Source organism: Mus caroli, chromosome X (assembly GCF_900094665.2).
Source record: "Mus caroli chromosome X, CAROLI_EIJ_v1.1, whole genome shotgun sequence".
NCBI classification, from domain to species: domain Eukaryota; kingdom Metazoa; phylum Chordata; class Mammalia; order Rodentia; family Muridae; genus Mus; species Mus caroli.
This window is the reverse complement of record NC_034589.1, coordinates 96,861,148-96,877,263: the sequence shown is the minus strand read 5'-3', so window position 1 is coordinate 96,877,263 and position 16,116 is coordinate 96,861,148. Positions and strand designations below refer to the sequence as shown.

The 16,116-nt window shown below is 39.3% G+C and overlaps 1 protein-coding gene across 2 annotated transcripts in view; it reads left to right on the top strand.

Moving 5' to 3' along the window:
* Nucleotides 1-16,116, top strand: part of Phka1 (phosphorylase kinase regulatory subunit alpha 1) — a 113,404-nt gene that overhangs the window by 25,017 nt on the left and 72,271 nt on the right. For both annotated transcript variants that reach the window (XM_021152825.2, XM_021152821.2), the window contains exons 7-10: nt 2,154-2,252; nt 3,545-3,691; nt 10,737-10,790; nt 11,772-11,894. In XM_021152825.2, coding sequence (XP_021008484.1) covers nt 2,154-2,252; nt 3,545-3,691; nt 10,737-10,790; nt 11,772-11,894 — 423 coding nt within the window. The remainder of the gene's footprint in view (nt 1-2,153; nt 2,253-3,544; nt 3,692-10,736; nt 10,791-11,771; nt 11,895-16,116) is intronic.

Here is a 16,116-nt window from a genome sequence, read left to right as displayed (position 1 = left end):
TTGTTCTAGAGCTTTTAGGTGTGTTGTCAAGCTGCTAATGTGTGCTCTCTCTAGTTTCTTTTTGGAGGCACTCAGAGCTATGAGTTTTCCTCTTAGGACTGCTTTCATTGTGTCCCATAAGTTTGGGTATGTTGTGGCTTAATTTTCATTAAATTCTAAAAAGTCTTTAATTTCTTTATCTCTTCCTTGACCAAGGTATCATTGAGTATAGTGTTGTTTGGCTTCCACATGTATTTGGGCTTTCTATTATTTATGTTGTTATTGAAGATCAGCCTTAGTCCGTGGTGATCTGATAGGATGCATGGGACAATTTCAATATTTTTATATCTGTTGAGGCCTGTTTTTTATATCTATATATATTCACTTTCTTCTATTGTGGTACTGGTATCTGAACCCAGGATCTTGTGCATGCTAGACAGGTACTTTACCACAGAGTTATATCCTCAGCCCAACACACCTACCATTTTAAAACAACAGGATGCTATGAAGTAGACAATAACATCGCTATTCCTTTTTTTAAGATTTATTTTTTATTAGATGTTTTCTTCATTTACATTTCAAATGCTATTCCCTTTCCTAGTTTGACCAATTATATGGTCAGTTTTGGAGAAGGTCCCGTGAGGTGCTGAGAAGAATGTATATCCTTTTGTTTTAGGATAAAATGTTCTGTAGATATCTGTTAAGTCCACTTGTTTCATAACTTCTGTTAGTTTTAATATATCTTTGTTTAGATTCTGTTTCCAGGATCTGTCCAATGATGAGAGTGGGGAGTTGAAGTCTCCCACTATTATTGTGTGATGTGCAATGTGTGCTTTGAGTTTTAGCAAAGTTTCTTTAATGAATGCGGATGCCCTTGCATTTGGAGCATAGATGAATTGAGAGTTCATCTTGGTAGATTTTGCCTTTGATGCCACACTTTGGTTTTCCTTCTTGAATTTCATGTGGTTTGTGAATTGTATCTTGGGTATTCTGAGCATCTAGGCTAATATCCACTTATCAGTGAGTGTATATCTTTCTAAATCTTGGAAGGTAAGAGTTCACCTGAATAGCAGCCTCTTTTTGTCAGCTGAGTCCACAAATACACTGAAATCTCACATGGCTGGTTGGCTTTATCTCTTGCCACTACTATGTTCCGTTCTTCCTCCCTGAGTCACGGGGATTCTCTTCCTTTCCTCTCTTCATCCTAGCCTGCATAACTCTAAGTGTCCACCCCGTGTCTAGCCATTGGCTGTTAGCATCTTTATTGATGGATCACAAACCAATTTGGGACAAGGACCTTCAGTGTTTGGCTGGACACGCAGATTCCAGATTGAATCAAAGCCTTAGAACCAGTCTCCAACAGGTATCCCTCATTGAATTGAAGAAATTTCTTTCTATTGTTGATTTTTAAAATTTGTAAGCATGTATTGAATTTTATCCAGGGTTGACAGCGAGCTGTAAAATCCTTGCGTTTTTTCTTGTGATGGTTATCTAGTCTTGGAGCACACCTGTTCCATGTGTATCCTCATGGTGAATCTTCCTGTCCTTCTCTTCTTCCTCCTTTCTGCTTCTCTCCTTTTTTTGGGACCAAAATACCTTATATTAAGAAGAATACTGTCATATACTACAAGTGATGCATTATATTGATATAATATGCATAAAAAGCAATCTAGCATTGTATCTCAAAAATCGTTCACATACTTTAAGCCACAGATTATCTACTTCAAGAAAGTAATGCTTGGGAGAACTGGTCATTTCTCTCGCCAGCCACAACACTCAGGAGAGGGGGCCTGTACCTTGCCTGAGCAGCAGAGTAGAACTGACCCTGGTTGCTGGGACTGCCTGTGATCTGGCCTGAGGGCAGGAGGGCAAGCTTGACTGGATAGTGATATAAACTCCATTTTAATTTTCCCTGGGCACCATGGGTGGCAAAGTGCAAATCCCAAGCTCCTAGGAATAAGGAATGTTATTTTATTTTCTACTTCATTAAATACATTCAAAAGCAACATCATGTAACATTTATAAGATACTAAGAAGAAAATATGTATAATATATCTCATTCTTGATTTTCTTTCTTTTTTTTTTTTTTCAGTTCTGGGATTTGAACCCTGGGCCTTGCATATACTAAGCATGTGTTCTGCCACTGAAGTCCTTTCTTCCATTGCTTCTTACAGGCAGCCCTGGAAGCACTAGATGAATTAGACTTGTTTGGTGTGAAAGGTGGGCCACAATCAGTTATCCATGTCCTGGCTGATGAAGTCCAACACTGCCAGGTAAAGAAAGAATGGACCATATAGCAAATCTTATTCTTGCTCAGAGTCAGAGTTAGCATAGATTTAGCTTAAAGAGAGCAACCCATCTTGTGACTATTACCATGTGATCAGAAATGTCTTTATCAAGCATTCTATCGTGAGATAAACCTGATATAGCATGAGCTATAAGATAGATTATGGATATCTTAGTTAGGGTTTTACTGCTGTGAACAGACACCACGACCAAGGCAACTTTGATAAAGGACAACATTTAATTGGGGCTGGCTTACAGTTCAGAGGTTCAGTCCATCATCATCATGGTGGAAAGCATAGTAGTGTCCAGGCAGGCATGGTGCTTGAGAGGTAGGTGAGAGTTCTATATCTGGTAAAACTTCATTCTTAGTTTTATTTATAACTGCTCCCTATATTGAACTTTTCTTTTCTCTGGTATATGAAGTTTCTCCCTTTCTTCAAACCCTGATTATGTCCTATGATATCCCAGTGGATATAAATTAAACTTCTAATTTTGAAAATAGTTTTTGTGGATAAAGTATGTCATGGAAGAAGCAGGGAGAGCTTCTGTGGCTAGGAAGGAAGCTAGTGGGACTGCTGCGGGGGCAGGGAGAAGTTTAGAGAGGAAATATGAGCAAAGTGCAATGAGACGTGGCTGCAAATAGAAAGAAGCCTAGTATTCCCCATACTTGATGAAAATTAATTTGAAAACATCTCAGAAGCATAGCGATCCTTCCCTAGTCTGCCCAACTGCTGTATTTTGTCTTAGTTTTATTATTTTAAAATTTTTATTATTTTTGTGTATGGAATTTTTCCCTGAATGTATACTTGCACCATATTCATTCTTGGTGCTCATGAGGCCATAAAGAGATGTTGGTATTATGGATGGTTGTTAGCTACCCAATCCTCTAGAAGAATAGCCATGCTCTTAACCACTGATTATGTTTCTAGCATCTCTCTTTCTCTCTCTCTCTCTCTCTCTCTCTCTCTCTCTCTCTCTCTCTCTCTCTCTCTCTTTTTAACCTGGATGCTAGCAACCAACAGAACTGTGTGCATCCCACAGATGTTAGAGTCTTTATCTATGAACAGCAGCTCTGCAATCAGGATGGGGAAACACTGAAAGAGGATTAAGAAAAGAGATACTATACCAAGCAAACTACTTGTTTAAGCGTCTGGCTATTTAATAGAGTTTGGCTTATTCTTCCGATATCTTTTGTTCCACATCAATCACTCGGAACCAAAGTTTCACTTTAAAACCAGGGTATTTAGTAATAAACCCTATTTTGCTACTTTTCTCTTAGTCTATCCTGAATTCACTACTGCCCAGGGCTTCAACATCCAAAGAAGTTGATGCCAGTCTGCTCTCAGTGGTCTCTTTCCCAGCCTTTGCTGTAGAGGACAGCCATTTGGTGGAGCTCACCAAACAGGAGATCATCACCAAGCTTCAGGTATGGCCACGTGTGACTTTCTTCTCTTTAGGGCTGTGACTTGAAAGGGAGATTAGTACTTTTAGGGGCCATGAGTATAAACTTATGCCAGGAACCTCCCCTCTTCCTAGGTTACACTCTTAGAAGTATTTTTTTTTTTTTTTTTACAAACTCTCAAAAGCTTCTGCAGTCGTTACAGTTGTAAATGGTATATCCACTTAGGAAAACAGTTGGTATATTCTTAGGAATTTAAACATATATGTAACATGTGATCCAACAAGCATCCTTACTCCTCAGTATCTTCCCAAAAATGATAGTATATAGTCACACAAAGGCTCACAAATATCTATAGCAGCTTCAGCCATAATTGCAAAAATCTGGGAACAACCTTCAACTGAGAAACAAATTAATTTTACTATATCCTCTTAGCAGTGCAAGAGAAGAAGCTAGTGAACTCTGAGTATGAATGATTAAGTGTATTTTGCTAAGAGCTAAGAACAGTTCACAGAGGCTATACATACTGTATAATTCCATTTATGTGGGACTCTGCAAAAGGAAAAAACAAAAGAAAGAAAACAATTGGTGAGTAAAAAGTTAGAGGGAAAATTATCAATAAAGATATAGCTCTGGAGAATTTTAAGCATGATGTGACAATTGCCCTCATAGACAATGACTGTGTTTGCCCAATCTTATGAAATTGTATGCTACAAAAAGTAAATTTAAATGGTCAAAAATGATGTGGTAAGAAAACTGAAATGCAGGCTAGAAAGTAACTTTAAAATCTATTACAAATGATTAGAATAACCACAATGAAAAGGGTAAAGAAAAAATGACTTAAATTTTGGAAAACTGGGTTTTTTTTTTTTGATGGGATAGTCTAAACCCAAGAGTAAATTAACAGTAACACATGGTACCTTAGTTTATGGGTCAGAAAACAAGTATGCTTTTATTAATCCAGCCATGTTTCTGTATCATTTTAATAGAGGCTATGTGGCTGAAAAACCTGAAGTATTTGTTCTCTGTCCCTTTCATTTGAAGTTGGTACACTTCTGCTCTAGTTGATAAAATTGTTCCTCAAAGGGGTTGAACAAATAAATGTATGTACATTAGGTTTTATCACTGTTGAAGGAGTTCCAAATACAACATGGGGAAAGTGAAAAATGAATTCCTATGCTGGATAAAAGTAGATGCTATTGTTATAAAGGTGGGGGGGATGAGACAGAAACAGAGACAGTTTAATATAGGTATGCGTGCCTATCTATGTATTGAGGTTATCCAGATCTTGATTTTTAAATAATAGTCTTGAAAAAGTGGGTCAGGAATTCTTGATAAATGGTTGATTTGAGGATCAAACTAGGGACGATACAAAGGATCCTGAAGCATCTTAAAATTTTAGAAGGTAAAAACTTCAAAAGGATTTGGGTGTGGCTAGACTTGGTGGGACAAGCCTTTAATCCCAGCATGTGAGAGGCAGCATCTGTTAATTCAACAGCAGCCTGCAGAGTGAGTTCCTGGACAGCCAGGACAACACAGAGAGTCAGACCACCCCCAAAAGAAGACACTTAACGTCAAATTTCTTCTTGCTGTAGAAGTCAATTAACACAGAGACTCATAACTGAACAATGTGTAGAGAGTGGGAGCCTTTGTACTACTCAGCCCTAAATGGGATGGTTTTGTCAAAGCCCTAAGCACATGACCCAGGAATCTATGTGGAAGAGGACCAGAAAGAGTTTAGGAGCCAGAGATGATGAGTGACTCAAAGGAAACAGTGACATCTAGACATGATAGGACATGAGCTCACAGAAACTGTGACAGCACACACAAGACCTGCACAGGTTCAAACCAGACAAAATCCTAGCATGGAGAAGGGAAACTAGGCACAAAATTCACATCCTTCATAGTTAGAGTTTCTATTGCTGTGACAAGTACCATGCACAAAAAGCAAGTTGGGGAGAAAAATGTTTATTTGGCTTACACTTCCAAAGCTGTGTTCTTCATTGAAGTAGGTCAGGACATGAATTCAAGCAGGGCAGGAATCCGGAGGCAGGAGCTGATGCAGAGGCTGTAGAGGAGTACTGCTTACTGGACTGCTTTGCATGGCTTGCTCAGCTTGCTTTCTTATAGAACCCTGGACCACCAGCTCAGTGATGGCCCCACCCACATAGGCTGGTCCCTCTCTTATAGATCACTAATTGAGAAAATGCCTTACAGCTGGATCTCATGGAGGCATTTCCTCAATGGCTCCTTCCTTTCTTATGACTCTAGCTTGTGTCAAGTTGACACAGAAAACCAGCCAGCACACTGTTCTTAAACAAGAAGCTATTTGCAGTTGGTATCTGCTAGGAAAGGAACAATCAATTTTCTCCAATGGTGTGACAGTGGATATCTTAATCACACTCCAAGGCAGGTCCCATACCCAGTGTTGGGGTTTCGGAATTGACACTTAAACTAAATAAACACTGATCTCAGTTAAGTAAGAATAGTTTATTGAACACACACCATAAAACTGGACTTTCAGCACCTCAGAAGGACTCAGGAGCCTAATTGTAGTATTAAGTCTGCTCTTCAGGGTAGACTTTTTATAGGAAAAACTAGGTTAAAAGTTCAGAGGGCAAGGAGGGGAGCAGTTGGCTTCTTAGACAAAGTATCATCAACTAACCTTTAATTTGATTGCTCCTGAGTAAGGTAAGGGTGGTGGTGGATGGGTGGTGGACAAGGGAATCAGAACATTAGTATTGTAATCATAACTTTTTGGCTTATGAGTAACATTCTTCAGTGTCAGCCACACACACACACACACACACACACACACAAAACCCACAGTGAGCTGATACATAGGTGTAGGAAGTGCTGCCGGTGGCCAGATCTGACTTAAGATAGTTCACATATCGAGTTCATATTGACCTTCGATTTGATAGGTCCTATGTAAAACTTTGTGGAATTTCTTAAGATTAGCAAACCACATACAGAACAGACAGAACAAAACAGGGTATGTGCTCAGCATGTCCTTGAGCCAAGTCACTTCTGTGTTACTAACCTGTAGGCATGTTAAAGCAACAATATGAAATAGCTAGCAGGTATGGAGCAAATGGCTACAAATATTCTGGGGGGGGGGGTCAGACCATAACACCAGGACAACACAAAATGGAGTTTTGGTTGGTTTTGGGTTTTTTTTTGGTACTTATTATTTTATTGCTTTTTAAAAGTTTATTTTGATGTTCTTTTTTGTTTATTTTTCTTTCTTAGAGAGACAACATGAAGTTGGGTGGGTAATGAGGAGGTAGAGAGGACCTGGGAGGAGTTGGTGGACAGCAAAGAAAATGATCAAAATATACTATATTGAAAAAAATGCACCTGAAAAACTGGAAGAGCCAGAGGAACAGGGAGTTAGCTCTAAGATTCTGTTTTCTAGGAATATCAGAAGCCGCACTTATAAATTCTTACAGACATGTCTGCCTAAACATGACCCAAACACAGGGAAAGCCTACAAGGCCTCTACGTCACACAAAGAACTACAAGAAACTAAGGAATGTGAAAAACAGAAGATGTCTTCCCTAAGGAAGAGCAAACCAGTACCAAGTGCTCAGCCCTGAAAACCCACATATACACTATAGAGACTGAGCAGGTTGAATTTATAGATTTAAGAATACATATTTGTGTGTGTTTGTGTATATGTATGTAAGTAACAATGATTAATGAAAAAAGAGACCATGAATTTGAAAGAGATCAAGGAAGAGCATATGGAAGAGTTTGGAACAGGAAGGGGTATATTTATATTACTATCTAAAGAAAAGAAATTATTTTAAAAATAAAGTACCAAAAGATATTTGTAAACATTAATTATCAAAGTATTAAAACACATTATTAAATCAAATAAAGAGCAGTCTTTACCCAATGTGGGGGAATGATAAAATGAAATGAAAAGATGTGTAACTTTAGTTTTTTCAAACCTTAGTTTTAATGATGGTTCCTAAATGCTTTAACCTCCCTTGTAGCCCACCACGCACCAGAGGGAGTGGGAAAGAAAGGATACAGGGGAAGTGGAAGGGGCCTATCATGCCCTCCGAAAGACCCAACAAGCAGCTGAAAGAGTCAGATGCAGATATTTGCACCCAACCAATGGACAGAAGGAACTGACCCCTCTTGTTCAATTAGGAATGGCTGAAAGAAGCTGAGAGAAAAAGTGACCAGCAGTAGAAGGACCAGCAGTCTCAATTAATCTGGACCCCTGAGATCTCTCAAACACTGGACCACCAAACAGACAGCAAACACCAGCTGATATGAGGCCCCCAACACACATACAGTAGAGGACTGCTGGGTCTGTGTTCATTCAGAGATGATGCACCTAACCCTCAAGAGACTGGAGGTCCCAGGGAGTTTAGAGGTCAGGTGGGGTGGGGAGTGGGGGCATCCACGTGGAGACAGAGGGTGGGGAGGAGGTATGGGGTGTGGAACAGTCAGTCAGAGGGTAGATGGGTGGCAATAAAATATGAAGTGTAAAAGATAAATTAATTTAAAAAAAATAAAAATAAGAAATAAAAAAAAAAGAAAGGTTCTTTGAAGCAACTCCAGTCTGTGTTGTCTGGAAATCAGCAGTTCATTTCACAGGTTAGCAGGCAACTTGATCTGCTTGTAAACACTTCATGGATACACCAGCAGTCCGGTTCAGTAGAGTTGGGTTAACAAACAGGAATCAGCAGTGGTAGCATGACCTAGCAGAGACAGCCAGGCCTCAGCCTCAGCACAAGTCAGCAGGAGGGACCAGGAGGGACAGCAGGAGAAGTTCTTGCTGTGCGTCTCTCAGAAGAGAGATCAGTGAAGACTGGAAACCCAGAAGCATTGTAGAGCTAGCTCTGTAAGCAAGCCAAGCTCAGCCTCTATTACTCTGTGGAGACCCATTTATACCCTCCAAATAGCACGTGTCCTCCACGTGCTTTGCCTCAAGCACGTGCCTTCAATCAGTGAGTCCACAGAAGTGGCAAGAAACTGCCCCACACCACCAGACGTTTTTTGGTGCATTTCTCTCTATGGAGTTCTGACAGATGCAGCTCAACTATGCAGTGGATGGCAGACCAATACATGCGTGTCTTTAACAAAGAATCCTTCATCACATTTCCTTTCATATACTTGCTTTAGCAGAACATCCTCTCTCCTGTGTCTGCTTCAGGGAAATGTTCCTTCAGGAGTCTGGCTTAGCCTTTCACAACTGTGTCCTCTTTAACAAAGTGTTCCTTCCCATGTTTGCCCATCCAACCAACTTTCCAAAGAACCCTTCCGTTTCCACTTCATAGATTAGTTACTGATGAGTATGAGAAGAAAAGAAAGCAAGTAGAAGACAGAAAGAAGTCATTCTGGAATAGAGTGGCCCTTCTGACTTACACTGTGACTTATACATAACTTAGAATTGCTGCAAAAATGAGACAAACTTTTAGTAAAGAGAAAGGAATTGCCAAACAACTTCAGTAGCTTTGCCACAACGATCCTCTGCCAAACCACAGCCCAAACAAGAAATTCTATTTCCTTTTGGTGCTCTCTCTCCTTTACCAGCAAATATTGCATTGTTTATGTGAAAACAAGCAGGCACACCCATTCGATCAGTTATAAGCAGTCAAATGTAAAATAAAATTCTTTGTTTTTATCATTAAATACTAAACAGAAAAAAAGAATAGTTAATGCCGAAGAGCCACAGAAACCAACTGGAAAGGAACCCTAATGCACAGAGTGAAGACAATTAAAAAAAACACTTATAACTCAAAGAAGAAATGAAGTTACCTCTGAGTCTATACAGAGAATAATAAATATAGTTACAAGAGGAACGTTGTAGTGAAGAAATCTAGGATCTACCACATTAAACAAAAGATTAGGTTTAATATCACCAGTAATAGGACAAGTGCCCCCGTCAAACATCAACGTTGCAATATTCTTCTCAATACATAACTTCACTCTCGTTATGTAAAAGCCAGACAAAACGAAATTGGTGGACGATTTAACAACTAATGAACACTGCCAAAAGTGTGAAGTTATGTAAAGCAAGGAAAGAATGTGAAACTGTCATAGATTAGAGAAGATGAGGGAGATACGACAACTAATTATAATGTGGAATTCTTTTTATTTAAATGCATATGTGTATAAGTGTTCATGTGCATGTGCACATGTGTTTGCTGAGGAGGCTAGAAGTTGATGCCTTCCTCAATAGCTTAATTTTTGACATAGTCTCTCACTGAACCTGGAGTTCACTGATTCAGCTAGACTTGCCAGGAACCCCCAGGAATCCTCCTATTCCTGTCTCTCCAGCACTGGAATGATAAGAACTGCCACCACACCTGGCTTTCCACCTGGGTGCTGGAGATCTGAACTTAGGTTCTTACACTTGCACAGCAAACACATTACCTGAGTCCTGTAGTGTGTGGGGCTTTAAATTGGATCCTAGAACAGAATAATAAAAGACAGTGGTGGGAAACCCAGTGAAAGCTAAATAGGCTTTATAATTTAATTAATATTAGTATATTGTAACTATACTTTTGGCTACTTAAGGGTTCTTATTCCTATCCCTCTTTCCATCCCAATCCCTTCCAAACCCAACACTAGGTAGGTGAGAAAGAAGGTTAGAGGGAAAGGGGCTGTAGATCTCTTTAGATTACTTCCTGCCGGTTAGGAGTTCCTAGGGCCAAGGCAAATCTCCTTTGTCAGGATATCCAACCAGCAATCCAGCAAAACAGCAAAAGAGGCAGAGGCAGATGTAGCAGCAGCCTCTGAGGGCTCTGCCATTTGTAATACTCTCTTAGGAGCTGCATTACTGGGGAGTAGACTGTGCAGTAATTAGCTTGTTGCAGGTTTGGCCTGAGGTGGACAGCCATGGAAAAGATACTGCTGGCAATGCTGCTTTGAAGAAGAACCTATAACGCATTTCTTGCTTGAAAGGATATTGCTGGTGCTGCTGAGCAGTCTTTGAATACTATGTCTGCATTTGTGAGGTGTTGATACATAAAGATGTTCGAGAATATTTCTTCTTAATTATAGAGTCACACAGATGTACAAGATTCAGGGCCTTTTTCTCTGTCCCCAGGGTCGTTATGGTTGCTGTCGTTTTCTGCGAGATGGATATAAAACTCCTAAAGAGGTATGTTTCTTTTCACCACAGGGAAATAGGGCGGAATTGTTCTTACTCTTTGTAGCTTTATTCAGAGATAACAGTTACCTCATTGATGGAATTTTTGCAGATCATTAAAAGAAATAATAAGTGATGTTTGCTGTATTTGTTGGGCTTTGCTGCCAAGTTCTAACATTGATGATAAATAAACTAACAGTGAAATGTCAAAAAATTAAATATAAAAAAGAAAGGCATTCTTTTCTTTCAGCTGGTTAGTGTGGACACAAGTTTTAAACACAAACAGTATTTACATAATCTCCAACCCCCACTCCAATATTTAATCAATACAAAGGGAAAGGCATCTTTTCATCAGTACATCTTTTTAACTACCTGTCATAGTCCATTTTCTGTTATCAGTGACAAAATACCAAAAACTGAGTATAGCTCAGTACTTGGAGGGTCACAATTCTATTGGTACAAAATGAAGGGGTCCACATCTGATGATTGCCTTCTTACTGACAGAGTCCCAAGTGTGGTTCAAGTACCTTATGGCAAAACATAGGAATCACTAGTGTGCCTCTTCTGGTCTCTCTCCTTCCGACAAAACCAGGGATTCAGTCTCCACTCTAATGAATGCTGCTTTGGGGAAGAACCTATAACACACTTCTTGCTTGAGTGAATATTGCTGCTAGTGCTGAGCTGTTTTCGAGTACTATGTCTGTGTTGGTGAGAGATTGATAGAAGTGGATGTCTGAGGATGTGGTTCTGCTTAATTACAGATTAGTTTATCAGGGCAATGGACCTCATTATCCCCAAACCAGTAGTTAGAAGTTGCTTCATAGAGCACTTGCCAGGGGAGGGGAGTATGAGTATGTACTTACTGCCTTTCCTGATGCTGTCTTTGAAACAAATAGGCTGCTGTAAAACTCCTATTATAATACCTCTAAACTAAGGATATACATCTAATCTCTGAGTGACAGGAAAGCCTTTGTCTATTATATTTTTATTCAGGATCCCAATCGCCTATACTATGAACCAGCTGAGCTGAAGCTATTTGAAAACATTGAGTGTGAATGGCCATTGTTTTGGACATACTTTATCCTTGATGGGATCTTCAGTGGCAACATAGAACAGGTAATGATCTGGGAGAAGAGCTCTTAGCAAGCTGCTCTTGTTATATTTTCTTTTGATTAATGGCTGTATGTTTTTACTGACTAAGTGGGAGTCCTCCTACTAGGGAAGAGATGGAGTTGTCTCCTAGATACTTACAGCTGATAGTAGTGAATTAAGAGTTGGGAGACTCAGATTGTTCTTTTCTTCAATCCTGACCATTGAGTAATCCAAGTATTGTCATTAAGTTCTTCAGTTTCAGTGTCTCTGTAGGTGAGGAAACATTTTTTTTCATTAAAGATTATCAAGTAAGGATGTTAAAATAGGTACACCAATGTAACTATAAGCTGATGTCGTCTGGAAACTTAACTCTTTCTTACTGTTTTGTACTAATACGTGCTGATTTCTTCTTTTGTAACGCTTACTATCTGTGCTTTCATAAGCACTGGCTTCTTCCTCTTTGTGCTTTAATTAGTGCTGGTTTCATACTCTGTAACTTAGCATTTGTGCTTTCAGAAGTGTTGCTTTCTTACTCTACGTCTCTCTGGCCAGGCAAGAGGCTTGGATTCATTGAACTCTTCATGACCCAGGAAGAAAAGAAAGAACATAGACAATATGCACAGATACACATGCACTGGGTCACACACAAATTCTGGTCGGGCCCAACCACATGTCTCATCAGCTTCATAAGTATTCATACATACACACATACCTACACATATATGTAAATAAATATATATAGGCAAACAGATGTATTGTACATTTGAATGGCTGGGGCAGAGCCCACCAAGCTACCATCTTATTTCTTCTCTCTGGCCTATTTATACCTTCTTAGACAAAAGTAGACAAAAGTTCTTTAGAAAATTACCTCATAGATAAAATGTTACAAAAAAAGAGGAGTTACAGAAGGACATTGATAGTCAGTACAAAGGAGTGTTTTCAATCTCTTTTTTTTGTTTTGTTTTTGTTTTTGTTTTTGTTTTTCGAGACAGGGTTTCTCTGTATAGCCCTGGATGTCCAGGAACTCACTTTGTAGACCAGGCTGGCCTCGAACTCAGAAATCCACCTGCCTCTGCCTCCCAAGTGCTGGGATTAAAGGCATGCACCACCACCGCCAGGCTTCTTTTATTTAATTTTTTTTTATTTTTTTAAAATCTCTATCATTATAAGTTCCAAGCAACAGTTTCACATGGTCTCACTTTATCATAGTATACACCTGTGGCTTCATCTTTCAATCTGACCTAGAATGAATGGTTTTCTTTGGTTACAAATTTGTCCCAAGCCCATTTCTTTTTTTAGTGTAGTTGTGAAAGCTCATTGTATGCTTTATTATGTATCCTTTACTTACTATTTTATGAGGAGTGGGTATTTTTTATTCTTTTTTTTTCTTTTTTTTTTTATTTATTTATTATATGTAAGTACACTGTAGCTGTCTTCAGACACTCCAGAAGAGGGCGCCAGATCTCATTACGGATGGTTGTGAGCCACCATGTGGTTGCTGGGATTTGAACTCTGGACCTTCGGAAGAGCAGTCGGGTGCTCTTACCCACTGAGCCATCTCACCAGCCCTTTTTTATTCTTAATTCTAACTTTATTATATCTTTTTGGCAAAGCAATTAAAATAATCTCTTAAACCTTTTTTCCTAAAATTATTTTAATCAAATCAGGAATTCTATAAAAGCATTAATTCATCTAAAAAGCATTAATTCATGAAAGTTTATTTTTATGTTGATGTGCAGGAAATCTGCTCAATAGGTGGAATTCTAGGAATCCTTAGGTTATGTAATAATGACAGGAGAGGCATATCAGTAGCAAGAAGCAATCCTGGAATGAAGTCTCCAACGACCCTGCTCACTCATTCTTACAGCTCACCCATCATAGGCCATACAGAAATGTGTACCACCTTCAGGAAACTCACCTGCTAGCCTTAGCCTATCCTAGATGGCTCCTGACAGGAGAAAAAGAAGGATAGAGAAGAAAGGGAACATATATCTCTTTAGACTACTTCCTGCTGATTAGGGATATTAACTTCATTAGGGCAAGTCAAATCTTTGTAGTCAGGATATCTCCAATTTGTTCTGGTCTCTCTGTTTTTTTTATTAGGTATTTTCTTCATTTGCATTTCCAGTGCTATCCCAAAAGTCCCCCCATACCCTCCCCTCCACTCCCCTCCCCCCCACTCACACTTCTTGGCCCTGGTGTTCCCCTGTACTGAGGCATATAAAGTTTGCAAGACCGATGGGCCTCTCTTCCCAGTGATGGCTGACTAGGCCATCTTCTGCTACATATGCAGCTAGAGACAAGAGCTCCAGGGTACTGGTTATTTCATATTGTTGTTCCACCTATAGGGTTGCAGATCCCTTTAGCTCCTTGGGTACTTTCTCTAGCTCCTCCATTGGGGGCCCTCTGATCCAACCAATAGCTGACTGTGAGCATCCACTTCTGTGTTTGCTAGGCCCCNGCATAGTCTCACAAGAGACAGCTATATCTGGGTCCTTTCAGCAAAATCTTGCTAGTGTATACAATGGTGTCAGCGTTTGGAGGCTGATTATGAGATGGATCCCCGTGTATGGCAGTGTCTAGATGGTCCATCCTTTCGTCTAAGCTCCAAACTTTGTCTCTGTAACTCCTTCCATGGGTGTTTCTAGCTATTTACTCTCTGTTTAACTTTGAAAACACATACAAGACTAAATAAAGCTTATTTCTGTAATTAACTGAACTAGTACCTAACAAGACAACAAAGTAAGATTATTTATAGGTGACTAACTACTTACTAACTTGCATTTCTAGTTATCCTAAACAGTTTGCAATAGTAGCTGTCATAAGACTAGAACTTTACACTACATTTTTAAGTGAATTGTATATGTACAATACATTAAGCAAGATTTGAACAAAATAAGCTTAAATTCCTAACAACAATATAATAATTCATATCAATGTAAAATACTTGAGAGTAGTAGATTCAGTAATGTACCTTTTATCCTATCATACTGTGTACTTCTTGCTGCTGAGCCTTGAGCTGGGGCCACAAAGCAAAATATTATATAGTATATCCCTCCTGTCCCTGCACTCACTTGTTCAGTGGCATCCCTTATCACAGCATCTACAAAGTCTGGGAAGCCTCAGCTTTCTTACTGAGGACACATTGCTCCCAGAAAGGGCTCATTAGTGTCTCTCAGAGTTAATACACGGGCTATTTTGATCTCTGAGACTTTTAGCGGCTTGGTTTCAGTTTCTTTTCAAATGACCAAATTGACTGCAGTTGAAGCACTGGGAAGGGTAATGGTAGTAATCTCCTAACCCCAGGCTGCCCCTCTGGTGCAGCTGGTTAGAAAAATAAGCACTGAAGAAGCCAGGAAAAGTTAAACACACAGCTGGAGTCTCCTAAAGGAGAACACATTTGGCTGTTCTCCCAGAAGTGCTGGGGAAAAATGTAGTTTACAGCCTGGTAATCCTTTGCTACCTGTTGAGCCAGTCTCCTCCCATATCACCCAGAATATTATGCTTGTTTATCCCAGACTCCTAGAAACCTTGAGCATTACTTCTAGGCCATAAAACTTACCATTGTGAGAGATGTCATTTGTAATTTATAACATGCTCAGTGACTTTTGTGTTGTATTATGTTCATTTCCATTACTCTCCTTAGACCCTTATCCTGAGCATTGTTTCTGAAGTCAAGAAGAAGCCATCTTACAGATAAAGCCCTATGTATGCCCTTTGTAAAGAACCTCAATATGAACACGTCTTAAGCTTTTAAGCCCTGTATTCACAGGGCTGAGTTAATTGTTATTTGATTTTTTCCAAAACAGAGCTGTATTTAAATATGGCTAAAGTAAAATGAACTGGGTCAGACTCCTGGTTATCAAAATTGGGCTGATCCTAGTTTCATTCTTACTTCACCCTGATCATTTTTCACTGACTGCCTTAAAGCCTCTAGGAACCCCTCCACAATACTCAAACTGTGCCCCACTCTATTAAACACATTTGGACAAATTTGTAACTTAGTCAATATCCTATTTATACCATGAAGCAGTTTGGATGAAGCTATTGTGTTAAAGAACTATGTAATATGTTTTCTGCCATAAATAATAGGTGTGTGTGTGTGTGTTCGTTTTTGTTTTACTTCTTATGAGCCCAAGGCCTTGTGTATATATATACTAGGCTCACTGAGCTGTATCCTGACCCTTCCCTTTTATATAGTTTAATATATTATTATGTTTCAGTAAATGCTAAGTAAATAACATAA